The 19785-nt window shown below is 41.6% G+C and overlaps 1 protein-coding gene across 1 annotated transcript in view; it reads left to right on the forward strand.

Annotated features, from left to right (window-relative positions):
* ryr2a (ryanodine receptor 2a (cardiac)) overlaps positions 1 to 19785 on the forward strand; it is a 316621-nt gene that overhangs the window by 170414 nt on the left and 126422 nt on the right. Inside the window, exons 40-54 of the mRNA XM_080872616.1 lie at positions 1857 to 2057; positions 4257 to 4362; positions 4518 to 4661; positions 6216 to 6343; positions 7183 to 7328; positions 8677 to 8791; positions 8991 to 9123; positions 12862 to 12965; positions 15699 to 15834; positions 15939 to 16125; positions 16900 to 17011; positions 17578 to 17698; positions 17803 to 17972; positions 18377 to 18597; positions 18758 to 18848. Of these exons, the coding sequence (XP_080728742.1) occupies positions 1857 to 2057; positions 4257 to 4362; positions 4518 to 4661; positions 6216 to 6343; positions 7183 to 7328; positions 8677 to 8791; positions 8991 to 9123; positions 12862 to 12965; positions 15699 to 15834; positions 15939 to 16125; positions 16900 to 17011; positions 17578 to 17698; positions 17803 to 17972; positions 18377 to 18597; positions 18758 to 18848 (2115 nt within the window). The remainder of the gene's footprint in view (positions 1 to 1856; positions 2058 to 4256; positions 4363 to 4517; positions 4662 to 6215; positions 6344 to 7182; positions 7329 to 8676; positions 8792 to 8990; positions 9124 to 12861; positions 12966 to 15698; positions 15835 to 15938; positions 16126 to 16899; positions 17012 to 17577; positions 17699 to 17802; positions 17973 to 18376; positions 18598 to 18757; positions 18849 to 19785) is intronic.

The following is a 19785-nucleotide window of genomic DNA, read 5'->3' on the forward strand; positions in this document are numbered from 1 at the left end:
AGATTGATTTACTCCACTGTTACCTTCTTCTGTGTCCAGAGCAGCAACCTGAATGCTACTCCCACAGAGGTCGATTATCTTGTTAATATTTTTACATCTTCACTTAATACAACTGGATACTGTTGCTCCTCTGAAAGAGAAAACCTTAAATCAGAAGTACTTCATGCCCTGGTGTAGCTCACAAATATGCACCTTAAAGCAGATGACACGTAAGCTAGAGAGGAAATGGTGTCTCAGTAATTGAGAAGATCATCATTTAGCCTGGAGAAATTGTTTGCTCCTTCATATTCAATCCCTCCATAAAGCTGGAATATCTTATTATTCATCACTGATTGAAGAACATAAGAACAACCCTAGGTTTGTATTCAGCACTTTAGCCAGGCTGACAAAAAGTCACAGCTCTATTGGGCCTTTAATGTTGACTAGTAATGACGTGATGAACTTCTTCACAAATGAAATTTGAACCATTAGAGAAAAAATAAGCATCTCAAATGGACCATTGTGTACAGCTACTTTCAGTGCCATTAATATTTACAGATTGATCTTTCTGACTTAAGTAATTACTTCCTCCAAACCATCTGTTATCTCAAAACTCCTTGAAAGAGTAGTTGTAAAACAGCTAACAGATCATCTGCAGAGGTTTATTTGAAGAGTTTCAGTCAGGTTTCAGAGCTCATCACAGCACAGAAACAGCTTTAGTGAAGGTTACTAATGATCTTCTTGTGGCCTCTGACAGTGGACTCATCTCTGTGCTTGTCCAATAGCATTCAGTGCTACCGATCATAACATTTTATTACAGCGATTAGAGCATGCTGCAGGTATTCAAACCACTGCACTGTTGTCGTGATCTGTGAGTGCAGATCGTGTCTTGAAGACACACGTGAATGTGGGACCAATCTTAACAAGTGATCTGTATTTTCTTAACAGATCACGTCTCTGTCAGACTGCAGGCTTACTTGGGGTTTCTAGCGTATTTAAAATCTGAATGGAAGGAAGAGGCTTCAGCTATTTGGTCCCTCTTCCGGTTCCCTGTTTGGATTTATATAGATAGAGAGACACTCTCTATATTTTTAAAATTAGGCTTAAAACTTTCCCTTTTGGTAAAGCTTATAGTTAGGGGTGGACCGGTTAACGCTAAACCACCACTTAGTTATGCTGCAAGAGCACTTATCCATGAGTTATCTTAGCTACTTTGGGCTACACTCTAGTTCTCGTGGGATGAGACATGGAGTACTTCTTAAAAAGTTCACCACTTCATCACAAGGCTGACATAAAGAGACAGAAAGCTATTTACTCTCATATTGACAGCCTAATTTAGATTGCCAGTTATCTTTAGAAGCAGATGGTAGAATGAACGAACTCCACAGAAAGTTCCCAATCAAAGAAAAAGCTGAATCCAGAACCAGAATCATGCAGTAAGACCCAGATCTTATGGCAAATTCTGAATGTTCTTGTTCCTACAGAGGCAGCTACACCAAGAATTTCTGGTGAAATTTCTGGTAAAATTCCTATCATACTTACCATAAAAAACAGAAACGAGACATTCTTTGTATCGGGCTTTAAACAAGCTTTTTAATGATGTAATGACACCAATTCATTTGTGCAGGATTTCTGCATTGACGTCATCTGTCAGTTTTGTAGGGTCATGCATGGTCTTGACTTAGGTTGAGGGTTGAAATCCTACAATGATAGATAGGGAACAGTATGATTTGGCATTTTTCACAGAATGAGAACTTTCCCCTAATATCGAAATCGCTTTAGAAAGAGATTTCCTAATGGCCACTATGTGCATTTTTTAAAATTTCTTCTTTAAACCATGTCATTTTGTTTGTGTGTGTGTGTGTGTGTGTGTGTAGATGTGTCATGTGCTGCAGTACCTGTGTGACTGCCAGGTGCGCCATCGTATTGAGGCAGTGGTGGCCTTCTCTGATGACTTTGTGGCTTGTCTCCAAGAAAACCAACGATTTCGTTACAATGAGGTGATGCTGGCACTCAACATGTCTGCAGCCCTTACTGCCAAGAAGACCAAAGAGTTCAGATCTCCCCCACAGGAACAGGTGGGAACACCACAGAACAACATAAAGCATAAATATAACTGTAACCATTTTCTGTAATTCAAATGGTTGCCGAGCAGAGGACTCTTGCTCAATGAAGAGCAGTAAATAATGCGACTTACATACACATTTTATTTTAATTTGGCTTTGTATAGAAACACAGTTTTTGCAAACTGTCAGCTAATCAGCCAAGGTTGAGGGTGAACCCATAGTGAAACCTGGCCCCACCCTATCATGTGATATACTGAGGTCAGAAGGCAGTGAGTGGGCGTTAAGGCATCTGGGAAGGGATCTCAACACTGACAGCTGGTGTCATAAGCCCCGTCTCTGTTCAAAGATGGCCGTTCACAGTGGACATAGATGCTTCTTTCAGTCCTCTTTAAAACCATCTGTCTTCTCTGTCCAGCATGTGAACATTGGCATCCTCGAAAGAGTGACCTTTGACCTTTAGATGCAGATGAACAGCCAAGTCTTGTTGTGCCATGTGGTTGCTTGGTCTCTCGAATGTAGAGGTCTGGGCGTTCCTCGCTACACTGCACAGCATGCACTACGTTGTTAAGTTTGTGTTTAGGAGTTTTGTCTTTGGGATGAACCAGTTGTTGTCTGAGTGTGTGGCCGGGTCTGAAGTATACTCTTGGCTCTTTTAAAGGGATAGTATTAGCTATTGATACAGATATGTTGACGACACCTGGTTCAAAATCAAAATCCAAAAAGTAGAATCCTTCATTGCTCACATCAACTCAGTGATTAAAAACATAAATTTCACCAGGGAAGACACAAAGGACGACTGTTTGCCTTTCCTGGACTGCGCCGTGCACATTAAGGAGAATGGAAACCTCAACATCGAAGTTTACCGGAAGCCCACACACACGGACCAGTACCTCCTCTTTGACTCCCATCACCCTCTGGAACACAAACCTGGAGTAATCAGGACCCTACACCACCGGGCAGAACATGTTCCCTCTAAGCCTGAAGGAAAAAAGAAGGAACACACACATGTAAAGGAAGCTCTTAAAACATGTGGTTATCATAATTGGGCGTTCATAAAGTCAGCAAAGATGCACAGAAAAAGAAGATCAGACACCAGCGAGAGAGGACAAGAAAGACAAACAGAAGAACTTTGCACCCCTTATTTAGCAGGTTTGTAAGAGAAACAGGAGAATTTTCTCCAAAAGTGACATCCCACTTTACTTCAGACCCAGCCACACACAGACAAAAGCTGATTTGACCCAAGTACAAAACAAACACAGACTAAGCAACATAGTGTATGCTGTGCTGTGCAGTGAGGACAGGTGACACCTCTACATCGGAGAAACCAAACAGCCACTCCAAAAATGCATGGCATAGCATAGAAGGGCCACCTCAACAGGACAAGACTTGGCTGTACATCTACACCTAAAAGATAAAGGTCAATCTTTCATGCATGCCAGCATTCACAGCTTGATCCAAGAAAACAGATGGTTTATAGGAGCAAAAGAGGACGTCTAGGTCAACTGTGCTTATGACACCAACTGTCAGCGATCCCCCAGCAACCCCTCCCAGGTACCTCAGGCCCCCAGGCCCCACTTACATCTTGTGTCAAGTGACTTCATTAGGTCATATGATAAGGTAAGGCAAGGTCTCACAATGGTTTCAGCCAAAGCCTCTGGTGATAGTGATCCACAACTTTTTTCCACATGTGATGATTCACATGTTGGAGTGAAACCACTGGGAGGCGTTGCCCCACGCCACTGTCCCACTGGGTTTAAATATTACCATTTTAAAAACCTGGGACTCTCTTGGTTTTAGAACTGAAGAAGCCTCTTGTACGAGAGGTGAAATGTTTTCAAAAGTTTTATAGTCCAGTCATCTTCTTTTAAGGCTCTTAAGAGTACCATCACTTGGATCACTGAGAAGCTAAACAGACATGTTGTAGAGCCACTTTTACCAGCAATAACCTAAAAGGACCATTTTCTCTTGCATCGTTGTGGAAGAATTTTGGTCCACTGATCTTTACAGTGTTTCTTCTGCTCATTGAGGTCTCCAGGCTTTCATTTGTGCAAAGTGCAGAAAGGTCCTGCCAAAAGCACAACATGTATGATTTCAGTAAAGCTTTCAGCTTTCACAGCATCTTGTAACTTGTAACTAAACATGTGTATGTACTTTGGATTTCTATATTGAAAATCTAATGGTCGCTTTAAAGGTTCTCTTACCAATCTGCAGATCAACATGCTGTTAAACTTTAAGGATGAGAAGCAGGAGTGTCCCTGTCCTGAATACATCCGAGAACAGCTGCTAGACTTCCATGAAGATCTGATGAGGCACTGTGGTCAGTTTCACAATACACTGCTGCATTAACTACAGTTGCCAGAATAAGATCAATAGCCATAATATCATTTAATAAATATAACAGTAATGTGTGTATAGTCAGTATTCATTAATTGTAGACATACCATACATGCATTGATCTGCCCATTTTGCTAGGTATAGAGTTGGACGAGGAGAGAGGCATAAACTGTGACAGTGACTTCACCATACGAGGTCGACTCATGTCACTGGTGGAGAAAGTGGCTTATCTAAAGAAGAAGATGGCCAACCTGCCAAAGGAAAAAAAAGACAGGAAACCCAGTAAGGCCATTCTTAAATGAGCTGCTAGTAATTCTCAATGAATAGGAAAATGTACAAGCCTACACTGTTCCAAAAATAGTAATGTCAAAGTATCTTACTGTACATTTTACAGTTGCAGTCTTTCTAAAATATCATTAAATTTACATAAGTAGGCTGTGATTTTACATGTCAAAGGTAAAATAACATAACATCACTGTAAATATAATAAAACACAATTTACTTGTTTTGTAAATATATTTTTTTGTGCATATTCAGATTGTAAAAATACATTCAGAAATGTATCATAATTTCACAAATATTTGTTTGTTATGTGAGAGAATGATCTGTTAAATTCAAAATAAATAAATAAATGTAGAGGCAGGAATTGCAATTAATATAAATCTCAAAGTATTCACAACATTCCTGAACAGAAATAGGCCTCTGCAACTGGGGTGAGGGTGTGGCCATGAAAACAATGTGACATGCCATTGGATGTTGGGACACATAATAACATGACGCTAAGCACCGGCCAATGAATGTGAACTAACAACCACAAGGTCGCGGCTGCACTGTAGGAAAACATCCTAATATAAAAGTATTTTACTGCATTTCACAGTTTTGTTCTGTTCTTCTAGAACATCATTAAAGTTACGTAAATAGACTGATTCCACATTTCAAATGTAAATTAACGTTAAATCACTGTAATGTAATAAAACATCATTTTCATGATTATTAACTGTGTCTGTCTGTACATATGCATATTTAGATTGTTAAAATACATTCACAAATGTATCATGATCTCACAAATATCTGTGCGTTATTTGAAAGATCGAACTGTTGAATTCAAATGTAATGCTATGGATTTGATTTGATTTAATATACCTTTATTACTCCCACAGGGGGAAATTTCATAAACCTGCCGACTTATTGCACGCAATGGCGGCGCCATCTTACCCTCCGATCATACATACATTACACAAAACATCACATGGGGAAGGAGGTATAACAATGGAAAATGCACCACATGAGGAAAGATAAGGATAACAAAAATCACTCCCCCCAGACTGAGCTCCAACAGGGAGATCAGTTTGAGAACAGAAAAAAACACCTCTGCACGTAGCACATGAAAACAACTTGTCAGTCTGTCCCAGGGAATGCAATCCATTATTATTTAAACCAACTGTTAACTGTATATTTCTGTACATTTACGCATTATGATTCATATTGCCACATCCATTGACCTTGTTTACAGGTAATTTCATTGTTTGATCACGTTAAAATGTTCCTAATTTGATGTCTAAAAGCACTTGGAAAAGGCAGAATCCCATGTAAAATTAGCTCAACAAACTCTACTTTCATTACTGGAAATAACCGTATTTTTATGAGGAAGTTATTTTCTGTTATTTTACGGTAGTATTTTGGCGCCCCAGCTGCCAGAATATTACCGTTTTTTCACGATGTTTTTTTTAACAGTGTAGTAGCTATGAGACAAAAAAAGTAAATAAGATCTTTGACTTCAGGACATTCAATCTCTGACCTGCTCTCCCTTCCTCCTTCTCTGTCCTTCTCCTTAAGGTACCTTACAACAGCTCATTTCCGATACGATGGTGCGCTGGGCTCAGGAGTCAGTTATAGAGGATCCAGAGCTGGTCAGAGCTATGTTTGTCCTACTTCACCGCCAGTATGATGGCATTGGTGGACAGGTTTGTGTGTGTAATAGAAAAGAAAATCCATACCACTGGAATCTCCAAATAAATGTATACAATATAGTCATGCTATATTTGTAACAATCTGATGTGAGAGTTGTTCTTTTAGGAAAATATGAGGAGCGGCTATCCAGCCTGCTCCATATGTGACACACTTCCTGGGGTCCCAAACAATAAATCTGGCAACTGTCAAGTAGATCAGATTGAACAAAACAATTGTTAAGAAAGCAAAAAATGCACATGCAAACAATCCTTGGTGCTACTTTTCAATTTGTTGAAAAGTGACCTGCCTACCAGTTCACCAGAGGCCGACTGTCAGCTTTGTTCAGATGATGTGGTCATAAATTCACCAGATAATCAAGTCTAGTACAACAAGTTCCACAAGTCAAACAAACATGTGGGACGTTCTTCATTTATTTGCACAGTGTCACTAATATTAGAAACATCCCGTCTCAGAGTGATGCTCTATAAGAATTCCCTGAACCGCCTTCAGCTGATCCAGAATGGTGCAGCAAGAATACGAACTGGAACTTGAAAGAGAGCCCGTGTTTCTCCTATATTAGCTTCTCTTCAATTGATCCGTGTTAAAAGCATTAAATTAGAATTTAAATTTCATTTAAAATCCTTCTGTCCCACATCAGATTGCACTCTCACAGTAACACTACAGTTATTTGAAAAGAACAATGTAAGTTGTTAATTTCTGTGTATTCATTTATCTCTCCTTACTTCAGGTACAGATGTGAAATATCATGCTCCGTTTGCACAGTAACAGTGCTTCTGCTTGTATATTAAATGTATGTCAATCAGTTTAATAAGGTATGAATATGTCTGTGCAGGTGCGGGCTCTTCCTAAAACCTACACTATAAACTCAGTATCAATCGAGGACACCATCAACCTGTTAGCGGCTCTCGGTCAGATCAGATCTCTGCTGAGTGTGCGCATGGGAAGAGAGGAGGAGAAACTGATGATCAGAGGGCTGGGGTGAGAGCACGCTTATCGGTCAGGCTCTTGCGTGTCTGAATGATTTGTTTTCTTTGGAGTACTTTCTTCTTTAGACTTGCTTTAACTCCCAACAAGAAGAGGAAAAATGTAAACAAATATTTATGTGAATGAAAGTTCAGAAACAGAGCAATTACAATTTTGTGCATGTGTGTATATTTGATTTTTAATCTATCTACAGAATGCCCTACAGGCACATAAAAACAAATTCAGAATTTCTCTTAGTCGTAGATGGACTTTTGTCTTCAAGTATTCTTTTACTTCTTGGGTAACTGCTCAGACTAACTTTAAAGAGTGTCCATGTAAGGATATGGCTTAGGCACACATAATCTGTATATCTCAGTCCAGCACAATAAAAACAGGAACATTTCACTTTACCTTTGGGTTATATGCTTTGTTTCAATGGTTTGCAAACCTTTGTGCCCAAAGAACACCTGTATTCATGCACAAAAGTCTTTCTTTTGGTTGCATTCTTCACAGACAATTTGCAGCATCTTGATCTAGAGCAGCCTTCCTGTCAGGATTGATACCACTCAACAAACACATTCCATGCCTCGTCTTCAGCACTTTATTATACACTTAAATACAAAGCAACAAATTGTCTTGCATTGGAGTGCATTAGATTGCTTGCAACTAGTGACTTGGTCTGCTTCACATAGCTCAAGTTACTCTAATGTGGTTTCCAAGTCCCACTTTAGCTTGCTTGGCAAGGTAAAGGTGGACTTGGTAGCATTTACCAGCTAATCCTGGCAGATAACTGTTGACATCTATAGTCTAGCTGAAGCTACACAATACATGTGCGCATGTGTCATATAGGTAACCTTCACATTATTGATTGCTGCTTTTAGGTGATGGGTCCTCTTCCCTAGTGGCTAATTGTGGTTTGCTTCATACAAGGAAATGATCCCTTTTCCCCTTATTAATCTCCTTGTAGTCAGTTGGTGGATTTAATGTCACAAGCATGCGATTCCCATTGCTAGCAACTTTGAAAATGCACTCTGGTTCCATTTGACAGATGTTTGTTAAGATCAACATTGTTGGTGACCCAGATTAGGTTTGAGATTAGATTTTAAACTAAAATGAAGTCTGGTTTTTGAGGCAGCTTTTTCCATTTTAGACATTGTTGGTTGCACTTGACCCAAAACTGTTCTTACTTGGTTTGTATCCAAAAGCCTTATAATAAAAATGAGCACCCATGAACCTCTTTTAAATGTCAAAACCTGAATATCACTGTTGTAATAACAAAACACTCTGGTCAAATATTAAACAGTTAATATATGAAAGAGTTTGAGCTGTCGGTTTAAATTTCACCCATCCTTCTTCCTCTCAGAGATATCATGAACAACAAAGTGTTTTACCAACATCCTAACCTGATGAGAGCGTTGGGAATGCACGAGACTGTCATGGAGGTCATGGTCAATGTGCTCAGTGGAGGAGACTCCAAGGTATGTAGTAGTAATAGTGCTGACATACTGAAGAGTCATGATGAAGAATGGTAGAGCAATGGGGAAATGCATTCGTATTTCAAATAAATTATGTGTCACAAAATGTTTTAAATATATGTTTTTCCCCTGAATTATTTTCAGATAAATAAACACAAAGGGTCATTTTGTCTAACAACCTGTGATGCACGTGTGTTTTCAGGAAATCACCTTTCCAAAAATGGTGGCCAACTGTTGTCGTTTTCTATGTTACTTCTGTCGAATCAGCCGTCAGAACCAGAAAGCCATGTTTGACCATCTGAGTTATCTGCTGGAGAACAGCAGTGTTGGCCTGGGTGAGTAATGATGACCTAACAAGCATTATTTCAGTTGAATATTTATCATGAAGAGAACAGGAGATGAAGGAATGTTGAAGACCAATGCATGGTGACCAACATTAATAATAAAGGGAATAAAGGGAACTAGCTCAGAATTGTTTTGTTGTTGATTAACGTTGGTAGTTGAGGACGGGTAGCAGCTACAGAGTTGTGTAAAAGCTTGAAGAATGACGTTGCAATTTACCCACAAGACATAGAGCTCAAAAAGACAAACATCAGAATCAGAATCAGAATGGGGTTTATTGCCAAATGTTGAGCAGGTTTACAACATTAGGAAATTGCTGCGGTGCTTCAGTGCAAACATAGTGTCATAAATAGCACTTAAATAGACATGGAAAAATAAAAGTAGGGATAAGAATTAAAAGTGCTACGTAGAAAGATATGTGCATGAGATATACATGAGATATATACATGAGAATAAGAATTAAGAGTGCTACGTTGAAAGATATATACATGAGTGCAGGTGGTGATCAGTGCCAAACATAGAATGATGCAGTGACACAGCGTAGGGTCATGTGTTAGTGGCGGGTACAGTCATATGGTTATTGTTCATGTGTCCAACAGCAGAGGGGAAGAAACTGTTCTTATGGCGAGAGGTTCTGGTGCGAATGGACCGGAGCCTCCTGCCTGAGGGGAGCAGGTCAAACAGACTGTGTCCAGGGTGAGAAGGGTCAGCTGAGATCCGAGCTGCACGCCGCAATGTCCTGGAGGTGTACAGGTCCTGCAGAGATGGGAGTCTGCAGCCAATCACCTTCTCAGCAGAGCGCACAACACGCTGCAGTCTCTGTTTGTCCCTGATAGTGGCTGGACTCGATGATTGCAGTGTAGAACTGCATCATCGTCCGTGTTGGCAGGTTGAATTTCTTCAGCTGCCTCAGGAAGTACATCCTCTGCTGGGCTTTCTTGATGACGGAGGTGATGGTGGGCTCCCACTTCAGGTCCTGGGTGATGGTGGTACCCAGGAAGCGGAATGAGTCCACAGAGGTGATGGGGGTGTCAGTCAGGATGATGGGGGGGAGTGGGGCTGTGTGCTTCCTGAAGTCCACAATAATCTCCACTGTCTTCTGGGCATTCAGCACCAGGTTGTTGTGGCTGCACCAGGACACCAGACGTTCAACCTCCCTCCTGTAGGCAGACTCGTCCCCGTCCGAGATGAGTCCAATAACGGTGGTGTCATCTGCAAACTTGATTAGCTTGACAGACTCGTGGGTGGAGGTGCAGCAGTTGGTGTACAGGGAGAAGAGCAGAGGAGAAAGAACACAGCCCTGAGGGGAGCCGGTGCTGATGGTCCGGGAGTCCGAGACATTCTTTCCCAGCCTCACATGCTGCTTCCTGTCCGTCAGGAAGTCAGTGATCCACCGGCAGATGGGATCAGGCACATTCATCTGGGAAAGCTTGCCTCGGAGATGGTCTGGAAGGATGGTGTTGAAGGCAGAGCTGAAGTCCACAAACAGGATCCTGGCGTAGGTTCCTGGGGAGTCCAGATGCTGCAGGATGAAGTGTAGGGCCATGTTGATGGCGTCGTCTACAGACCTGTTGGCTCTATATGCAAACTGCAGGGGGTCCAGGAGGGGGGCCGTGAGGGTCTTGAGATGGGAGAGAACTAGGCGCTCAAATGACTTCATGACCACAGATGTCAGAGCCACGGGTGTGTAGTCATTTAGTCCAGTGATCCTAGGTTTCTTGGGGACAGGGATTATGGTGGAGGACTTGAAGCAGGCAGGCACATGACATGCCTGCAGTGAGGAGTTGAAAATGCCAGAAAACACTGGGGCCAGCTCGTTTGCACAGTGTCTGAGGGTGGCAGGAGACACGCCGTCTGGGCCGGGAGCTTTCCGAGCATTCAGGTTCTTAAACTGCTTCCTCACATCTGCTTCATGAATATGAAGAGTTGTGGTCGGAGGAGGTGGTGTGAAATCCTCTTTTGTGTGGGGTGAGGAGGGGGGTGTTGTAGGTGAAGTGTTTGAAGGTGGTGATGGCTCTGTGGAGGGGGGAGAGGTGGGGGAATGAGTGTCCAAAGTGCCTCTATTGTTGGGGCCGTTGGAGGTGTGAAGGCTGCCTGATGGCTCGTCAAAACGGCAGTAGAAGTCGTTGAGGGTGTTGGCTAAGAGCAAGTCATCAGTGGAGTGGGGGGTTTTAGGCTTGTAGTTTGTGATATTCCTAAAACCTTTCCACACAGAGGCCGAGTCATTCTCTGAGATCTGCTGCTGCATCTTCTCAGAGTGCTGGTGTTTAGCAATGACCACTTCTTTAGTGAACCTGTACTTGGCCTCTCTGTAGCAGTCCCTGTCTCCGCTTCTGAACGCCTTTCTCTTTTCCAGCCACAGCTTTTTGAGTTTAGGAGTAAACCAGGGTTTGTCATTGTTATAACTCACCCTGGTGCGTGATGGCACAATGCTGTCCTCACAGAAGTGGATATAGGAGGTGACAGTGTCCGTAAACTCGTCCAAGCTGTTAGAAGCAGCCTTCATTGTGTCCCAGTCTGTAGACTCCAAACACGTGCGAAGCTCCTCCACAGCCTCGTTGCTCCACAGTTTTTTGGTCCTCACGACAGGTTTGGAGAGCTTCAGCCTCTGTCTGTACGCGGGGATTAGGTGGATCATGACGTGGTCAGAAAGACCGAGTGAAGCGCGGGGCACCGCGCGATAGGCCCCGCTGATCGTGCTGTAACAGTGGTCTAATGTCCTCTCCTCTCTGGTCGGGCATTTAATATACTGCTTATATTTTGGAAGCTCATGGCTCAGATTGGCTTTGTTAAAGTCCCCAAGAGCAATGATGAGACATGCACTTGGTGCCGTTTTGGCGCTCTCTGTCAGGGTGAAAAATGAACATTGACATACTGGTGGAGGACTTGAACACAGTCCTCCACCAGTATTCATGGTATGAATGCATTAGCTATGAAACTTGACAGTTTGTTTCAAGTATGGGAACAAAGCTTACTTGTTGTTCCTAGAGTATTTAAAAGTAGAATGGGAGGCAGAGCCTTCAGTTTTCAGGCCCCTCTTCTGTGGGACCAGCTCACAGCTTGGACATCTTAATACGAGATATTTTTGCTTGAAATAAGTGAAAAAATCTGCCAATGGAACAAGTGAAAATTCTCCAGATCCAACATGCACTGTCTAAAAACAAGTTCTTCTATCTCACTGAAATGTTACTCTGTAATTGATTGTGTCTTATTTAAGTGTGATGAGATATTTTGACTAGAATATATTAAGATTTTGAGTTTTTGCAGTGTATATTTATATAAATCTTGTCTACTCACTCAAAGCACTTTAGAATACACATTTACGCATTCACACTAACACACATTCGGGGATTAAGTAAATGGTAAATGGACTGGTTCTGATAAAGCACTTTTCTACTCTGAGCACAACTTGCCTCATTCACCCATTTGCACAAGCACTTTTTTATGCTTTCCATCTAACATTCACGCTCTGATGGCTGCATCGTAAAGCAACTGGGGGTTAGTATCTTGCCCAAGGATATTTGGCATGAAGACTAGAGCAGATGGGGGTTGAACCACCAAGCTCCTGATTAGTAGGTGACCTGCTCTACCTCCCAGATTGCCACTGACTTTTGGATTGACAGACTACCCTCTCTAGCTCTGGGATGTTTGTTGCTTTGGAGCAAATGACTGTCTATTGTGAAAGTTTGTATAGTTGCATACACTTTACATATGTCTTTTCCTCTTCTCAGCATCTCCATCTATGCGAGGATCCACTCCTCTGGATGTGGCTGCAGCATCAGTCATGGATAATAATGAGCTTGCCCTTGCTTTAAGAGAGCCAGACCTGGAGAAGGTGAGGCTGACAAAGACTTAGACACACACAAAAGGAAAACCGTAAATTGTATTAGATATTCTGAGGTCACTTTAGCCTATAGAATAGAAGAGCCTGTTACTGTCACAGCACATGTACAACAAAATTGTACCAACTGTGGTGGAATAAAATACAGTCTGGGGAAGAAGATATGACTTGATTGACCTGAGGTGTCGACCACAGGGCAGCGGGTCAAACGGGTGGTATCCAGGGTGCAAGGGGAATCTGGTGAGGGTGCGAGCTGCCATCTTATGAAGATTAGGGTCTGTTAAGTTCTTGTTGCCTCAGAGAAAGTTACAAAAGTAGATGGTGAGCCTTGGCTCCATGTATAACCTTCTCCAGCATCTCCCTACACCTTTGAATATGCCACAGAGCTCAGAGTTACTTCACATGCACGCTGACAATTATACATAAACATGTCTGCTTAAGGAAGAAAGCATGTACAAAATGAGGCTTAAACTTCATCCCCAAATCGGTTCTGTATTCCTTTGTAAATTCAAGTTCTGTTTTAAATTTGGTGCACAGCTATCAAAATCAAATATTTTATAATGCATATTAATCTGATTCCTTACCAATCATGAAATTAACTTAATCAGTTCCATAGGTCTTATTCATACTGCTCCTTTAAGACAGCAGTCTCACTATACCCCATTCATTATACAAATTGATAATAGCAGTGGTTAGCAGAAACACTACTTTAAAACATGTAGATGCAAATATGTACTCAGCTTCCAAGCTAAAACCACTTAGAAAAAAGAGAGTACGAGTTTATATAGCAGCAGTTAGCGGGGTTAACATTTCAGCATGTTGGTTAGCAGCGGCAACTGTAAAGTCTACTCGCCAGTGCAAAGCACTTTGCATTTACAAGAAACAGCTTCAGGTCTCCAGATCTAGCAGTTAACAAAACAGACGTCTCGCTTTTCAACCTCTTTTTCAACAGCAACAATGTTCCTCATATTTAGTTATCAGCCTTACCAGCGTAACCAAACGGAAAACGGTTAAAGGCTGGAGAACAATTCCCATTGGTTAAAAATGAAATTGTCCATCAAGGTCAGAAAATAACAACTGTTAAACAAAAATGAATAAATAACAAGAATCAAATGTATTTGGCTTTCAACACAACAATAACTTTTTATACAGTCATCTTATTAGAATTTTGCTTTAGAGTTTACAGTACATTACACCACAGGAGTAGTAATTCTGACCAAAGGTTTCTACTTTTATCTGACTGTGACTGGGCTACAGCATCACCTGCACAAAGCAAATCTTCAGGCCGCCAAATTGAGATTTTCCATTATTCCCGTATAGTCTGTAAAGGCTATGAATTGGTGACACCGGAAACAAATGTATTAGTATAAAATCCAGAAAGCTACACGCTGAGATTATTTTAAGGTGGCACATGCCACCACAGTAGATCCGTCCCCGCTGCCGGTCATGTGAACCAAGCTCTAGCTATGGGCACAGTTTATGTCCCATGGCAACGGGTCGGGCATCCCATACTAGGGATACCACTTTTTTATGTCCGATACCGATACCGACATCATAAATTTGGATATCTGCCGATACCGATATGAATCCGATATAGTGTGTTTTAATCAATAAAACTGTTTTTTAATATCTTGCTGCATTTTGATAAGTTCATACTCAAGTTTAAATAAACAACAACACTAAAGCTATTCTGTTACACCTGTATGTAAAGAACACACTGCACCCAAAATATTTCATAGTTCAGCAAAACTGATCAATCTAATAAACTTAAACCTGCTCCATCCTCCCTGTTCTGGTGTTTTAAAGAGAACTTAGCAGAAATATTAAGCAACCTGACTAATAGGGTTGCAAACTCCCAGCAACATCTTTCTTCAACAGAACTGCAGACTGCACAGATGGTATCTTCCCAAAGGAAAAAGTGCTATAGCTTACTAGGGTATATTAAACTTAACAGGTACTATATACAGTAATGGACTTCTATACGTTTTACATCAGATTAAAACTTTGGGTTTAATATTCGGATAATTATTTATTAAAAGCTCGACATTTTAAATGAGAATAAGAAAGAAAAGTATGTCTTTGTGCCCCTTTTCCCTGTTCATGCCCTAAACGTGCTGCTGTTGTTCAGCCGCTGGTTTCCTCTTTCTGGCACGAAGTGGGCCAAAAACAAACAAGAGAGAAAAGCCGATCAGCTGATCAGTGATCAGTTTCATGATTGAAGTAGGAGCAGGAGAGAGAGAGAGGCAGTCGCTCCATATATCGGTTGTTAAGCTTAACGCTGGAATGCTTTACAAACATTCAGAGATGAACTTACACACTTGCTTTACTTCTCTGGGATCACTTCCTCGGAGATGAAATGCTGGTTTGGTAGCGAGGCTACAAACACACACAGCGGCTCTATCACGTGACCACACTGCTCCGACGTGCTACGGTTATGAGCCGAGTCGCCATGTCGCAAGTTTTGTGAGGTGCTTTTTTGATATTTAATGGATCGGATTACATTTTTTATTTCTCTCCGATATCCGATCCAGTAATTTACGTCAGTATCGGACCGATACCGATACGTAATATCGGATCGGTCCATCTCTATCCCATACTGCTGAAGCCCTTTGTGCTTTGTTCTATCTCTGTTAATTAAATTTAAATTGTAGGTGTCTTTCCACTGTGCTATATTTTTTCTTTTTGAAACAAACAACCCAAAATAATAATAATAATTTATTTTTGCAGGTGGTACAATATCTAGCTGGGTGTGGGCTGCAGAGCTGTGTGATGCTGGTCCGTAAGGGATACCCTGACATTGGCTGGAACCCTGTGGAGGGGGAACGATACCTTGACTTCCTGCGCTTTGCTGTCTTCTGCAATGGTAAAAATGTAACCATACGACTGCAGTCAGATCATTTATTTTCCACTGGAGTTTGTATCATGTGCAACCACAAACTTAGCAACTTGTCCCTGTTATGTGGCCAGGTGAAAGTGTGGAGGAGAATGCCAATGTTGTGGTAAGGCTCCTTATTCGTCGACCAGAATGTTTTGGCCCGGCTCTTCGAGGTGAAGGTGGTGATGGGTTGTTGGCAGCAATGGAGGAGGCCATTAAGATCTCTCAGGATCCCTCCAGAGATGGTCCGTCTCCTATGTCTGAGAGCAGCAAGGCACTGTATGACAACACTTCTAACCTGATTACTTACATATACATATTAAAGTTCACACTGACAGAACAGGACTGATCAGTTGGACTGAACAGGCAAGAATCAATTACATTTCCTTTATATTTATACAGCACCCATTCATAGCAGCAGTTATCTCCAGACACTCAAGGTACCAGCCGTCAGATAACTCCCTATAAGCAGCACTTGGCGACACTGGCAAGAAAGACCTCACTTTTAACAGGAAGCGCTCGCTAGCACAATCATGTTGACTGTTTGCATTTGGTCTGCCTGGTAGACTAAATTCCTTACAAAGGTCTGTACATGAGTCTACAAGTCTAGATGGCTTGTCAACAACCTGTTAAATGTTAAGGGATTTTCTTAAGATGGAAATTAGGGCATACAAAATGCTGACTCATAGCAATTATAATTTGTTGTGCAGATGTATATATTGAATAGTTATGAATGCCTGCCACAAAATACCAGGGTTCAGTTGGATATGACTTTGAGCGCACTATTTTCCTTCGGCACACCTTTTGGTAACTTCCTAAACTACGTGTCGTATTTCCAGTACTAACAATGTTCAAGCAGATTATCTCTTCCTGTGTTTTCCATTTAGAAAAGAACAATTTCAGACAAACATCAGCCTGAACCAATTATCCTGTCACTAAGTTCATGAGTAACTACAGTACAAGCACAGAGTGGGAAATGAGCATAACAGGTCAGAAGAAAATGGTCTGAAGTATTTAGGGGCATTTAATATGAGAGTGTGTCTCTGTGTGTAGCAGTGACATGCCAGGGGAAGAGGAAGATGATACAATTCACATGGGAAATGCCATCATGACCTTCTACTCTGCTCTCATTGACCTGCTGGGCCGCTGTGCTCCAGAGATGCATGTGAGTTACTTTGTACTGCACACGTGCGTTTGTTCAGCTGTCTCTGTTTTGTCTTTGTCGTCCTCGTCAGTGACCTGTTTATACAGGGTCCTATCTCCAATTAGAGCACCTGACTGGAAAATGCCTTAGGAAATGTTTGAGGAGAGAAGTTTTCTCCCGACTTCATTTGCATCGTGTCTGAATAGCTGAATGTGTTCACAAACAGATTAAAAGTGTGCTCGATGTGTCTCTTTAGTGAGCAGAATGTGTTTTCAAAGCCTCTTTTGAGTAGTTGTTGTTTGCAGATATTGCATGCACAAAGACTTTTAGATTGCCCGGAAGCAAGAATTCCCGTAGCTTTATCCTCTATGTCTCAGACAATAGCTCCCAGCTAAGAGGGGTTTGGGACTGAGCTTGTTTTAATATTTTGGATTATTGAGTCACTGATAGTGAGAGTTTTCGCTGGTCTTACGGGCTCCGTGCTGGCTGGCCTTCAAGTGGAGTACCAGCGATTCAAAATGCACAACTCCTACATGCAGCCTTACGTATATAGTGCACTCACTTAAGCCCTACCTCTTTTCTATTAGCTGATCCATGCTGGTAAAGGTGAAGCTATCCGTATCAGAGCGATTTTGAGGTCTCTTATTCCTATTGAAGACTTGGTGGGAGTCATCAGTATTTCATTCTCTATGCCTAACCTGGCTAAAGGTAAGAAAGTCATCTGACATGATGACATCTAATCCAGTAATAACAGTAACTGATCCTGTAATATCAGCAATCAAGAATTGAATTGTGTTTGCGTGCATGTACAGATGGGTTGGTTGTGGAGCCAGACATGTCAGCAGGTTTCTGCCCAGACCACAAAGCAGCCATGGTGCTGTTCCTGGACCGTGTCTATGGTATAGAAGACCAGAATTTTCTTCTCCACCTTCTGGAGGTTGGGTTCTTACCAGACCTGAGGTCTGCCGCCTCTCTGGACACCGTAAGTTTCTGTCTGTGTGTATATTTCTTTCTCTTCAGGAACAGAAATACAGATTTGACAAAAGGTAAACTAACAAGGAGTCATGACTGAACCACACACAAAAAACACAGCAATAAACAAGGAAACCAACAACAGAAGGATAAATGTCAACACAACAGAAAATAGAACCAAAATACAAAGTTAATCACTACTAAAAAACAGAAGAACTCCAGAAAACTCAAAGCCCATCGGTCCAAGGCCCAGGGAACACGACACTTAGCCTTTGATATTGTTTCTTACTGGCACAACTACGCACTTTATTCACTGTGTATAGTATTCCCCCAGAGGTATAAAAACATATGTACATGCCACACATGTAGTTTCTCTATTACGTTGTTATTGTTTCTCTCTATTCTTTGTGTTAGGTTGCTCTGAGTGCCACAGACATGGCACTGGCGCTCAACAGGTATCTGTGTACAGCAGTGCTGCCTCTCCTGACTAAATGTGCGCCGCTGTTTGCGGGGACGGAGCCGTTCGCCTCACTAATTGACTCGCTGCTTCATACGGTTTATCGCCTGTCCAAAGGCTGCTGCCTCACCAAAGCTCAGAGGGACTCCATAGAGGAGTGTCTGCTTGCTGTTTGTGGGTAAGATGAAGACATACATGCACATATGAGTCAACCTTTAATGAGTATTTAGCATTTAGTCTACCCTTTTTTAAAAACACATGCTATAGATCGTATTTGATTGTATTCTTGATCAGCGATGGTACATTCCACTAACGTATGGAATCCTCTTAATGTACAGTAAGCTAAGGCCTTCAATGATGCAGCACCTACTCAGGAGGCTGGTGTTTGATGTTCCTCTACTTAATGAGCACACCAAGATGCCTCTGAAGGTGAGAAACAAAGTCGGAAACAAAGTTTGCATGTATAGGAACCAGTGTTCAGGTTGTTGTCTAAAAATGCAATCTATTACATCTTACTTGTGAGTTTTTGTTTTTAATAGTTATGCTACTTAATTACTCCCCTAAGAATGCAATTACTACTCATTACATTACATTTTCAGTACTCTATAACATGGCCAAAGATGCATTGTGTTAAATATCAACACTTCACCGCGTTCTTTTGATTCCTCAGAGGCATCTGATGGAAGACAAAACACTGCTCAGTAGATCCTTTCACACTTTATTGTCTCACAAAATTACTTCTAGAAGCGAGATGCGTCCTGCATGACACAGTGCCGCTGTTGCGGCTCAACCAACGGCCACGGCAGGCTAAACACGAGGACACAGATGACGCGCAACAATAGACACATAAAATACACTTCTGTACCATTTACTCCTTTTATTCCACGTGCAACTGTCCAATATACAAATCAGCGCCTGGGAGTAACTATTAAACAAATGCACAGACTGCACAAACAAATAACTGCTACTCACAAAGAACTGCACTAACTACTATGCCAAACTACAACTTGGCCTATGGCATCAATTAGTGCATAAATATACATAAACCATCAAGTTACAGTTAAAATACATCAAAATCATTCAAGCTGCGCTCAACAGAAAGTTTTGCCTCATGCTCACCCTACCTTTCTGCTCATCAACATCAAGAGGTGAGTGCAACCACATTTATCATCTACCACACCCATGAGACACGCCCCACACCCGTGCACCAATACAGTGAGTCCATTTAAACCAACCCACTTAATCAAAAAAGGAACAACTCATATGGCTCCTACAGCCGCCGATCTCAAAATGGTGACGCACACTTAACAGTTTTATTATTATTTATTTGGGGTTCAGGGGGGTTGGGAAGCTCATCTTGTAACCG

This window comes from Rhamphochromis sp. 'chilingali' (genome assembly GCF_963969265.1).
Source record: "Rhamphochromis sp. 'chilingali' genome assembly, chromosome: 22".
Lineage (NCBI taxonomy): Eukaryota > Metazoa > Chordata > Actinopteri > Cichliformes > Cichlidae > Rhamphochromis > Rhamphochromis sp. 'chilingali'.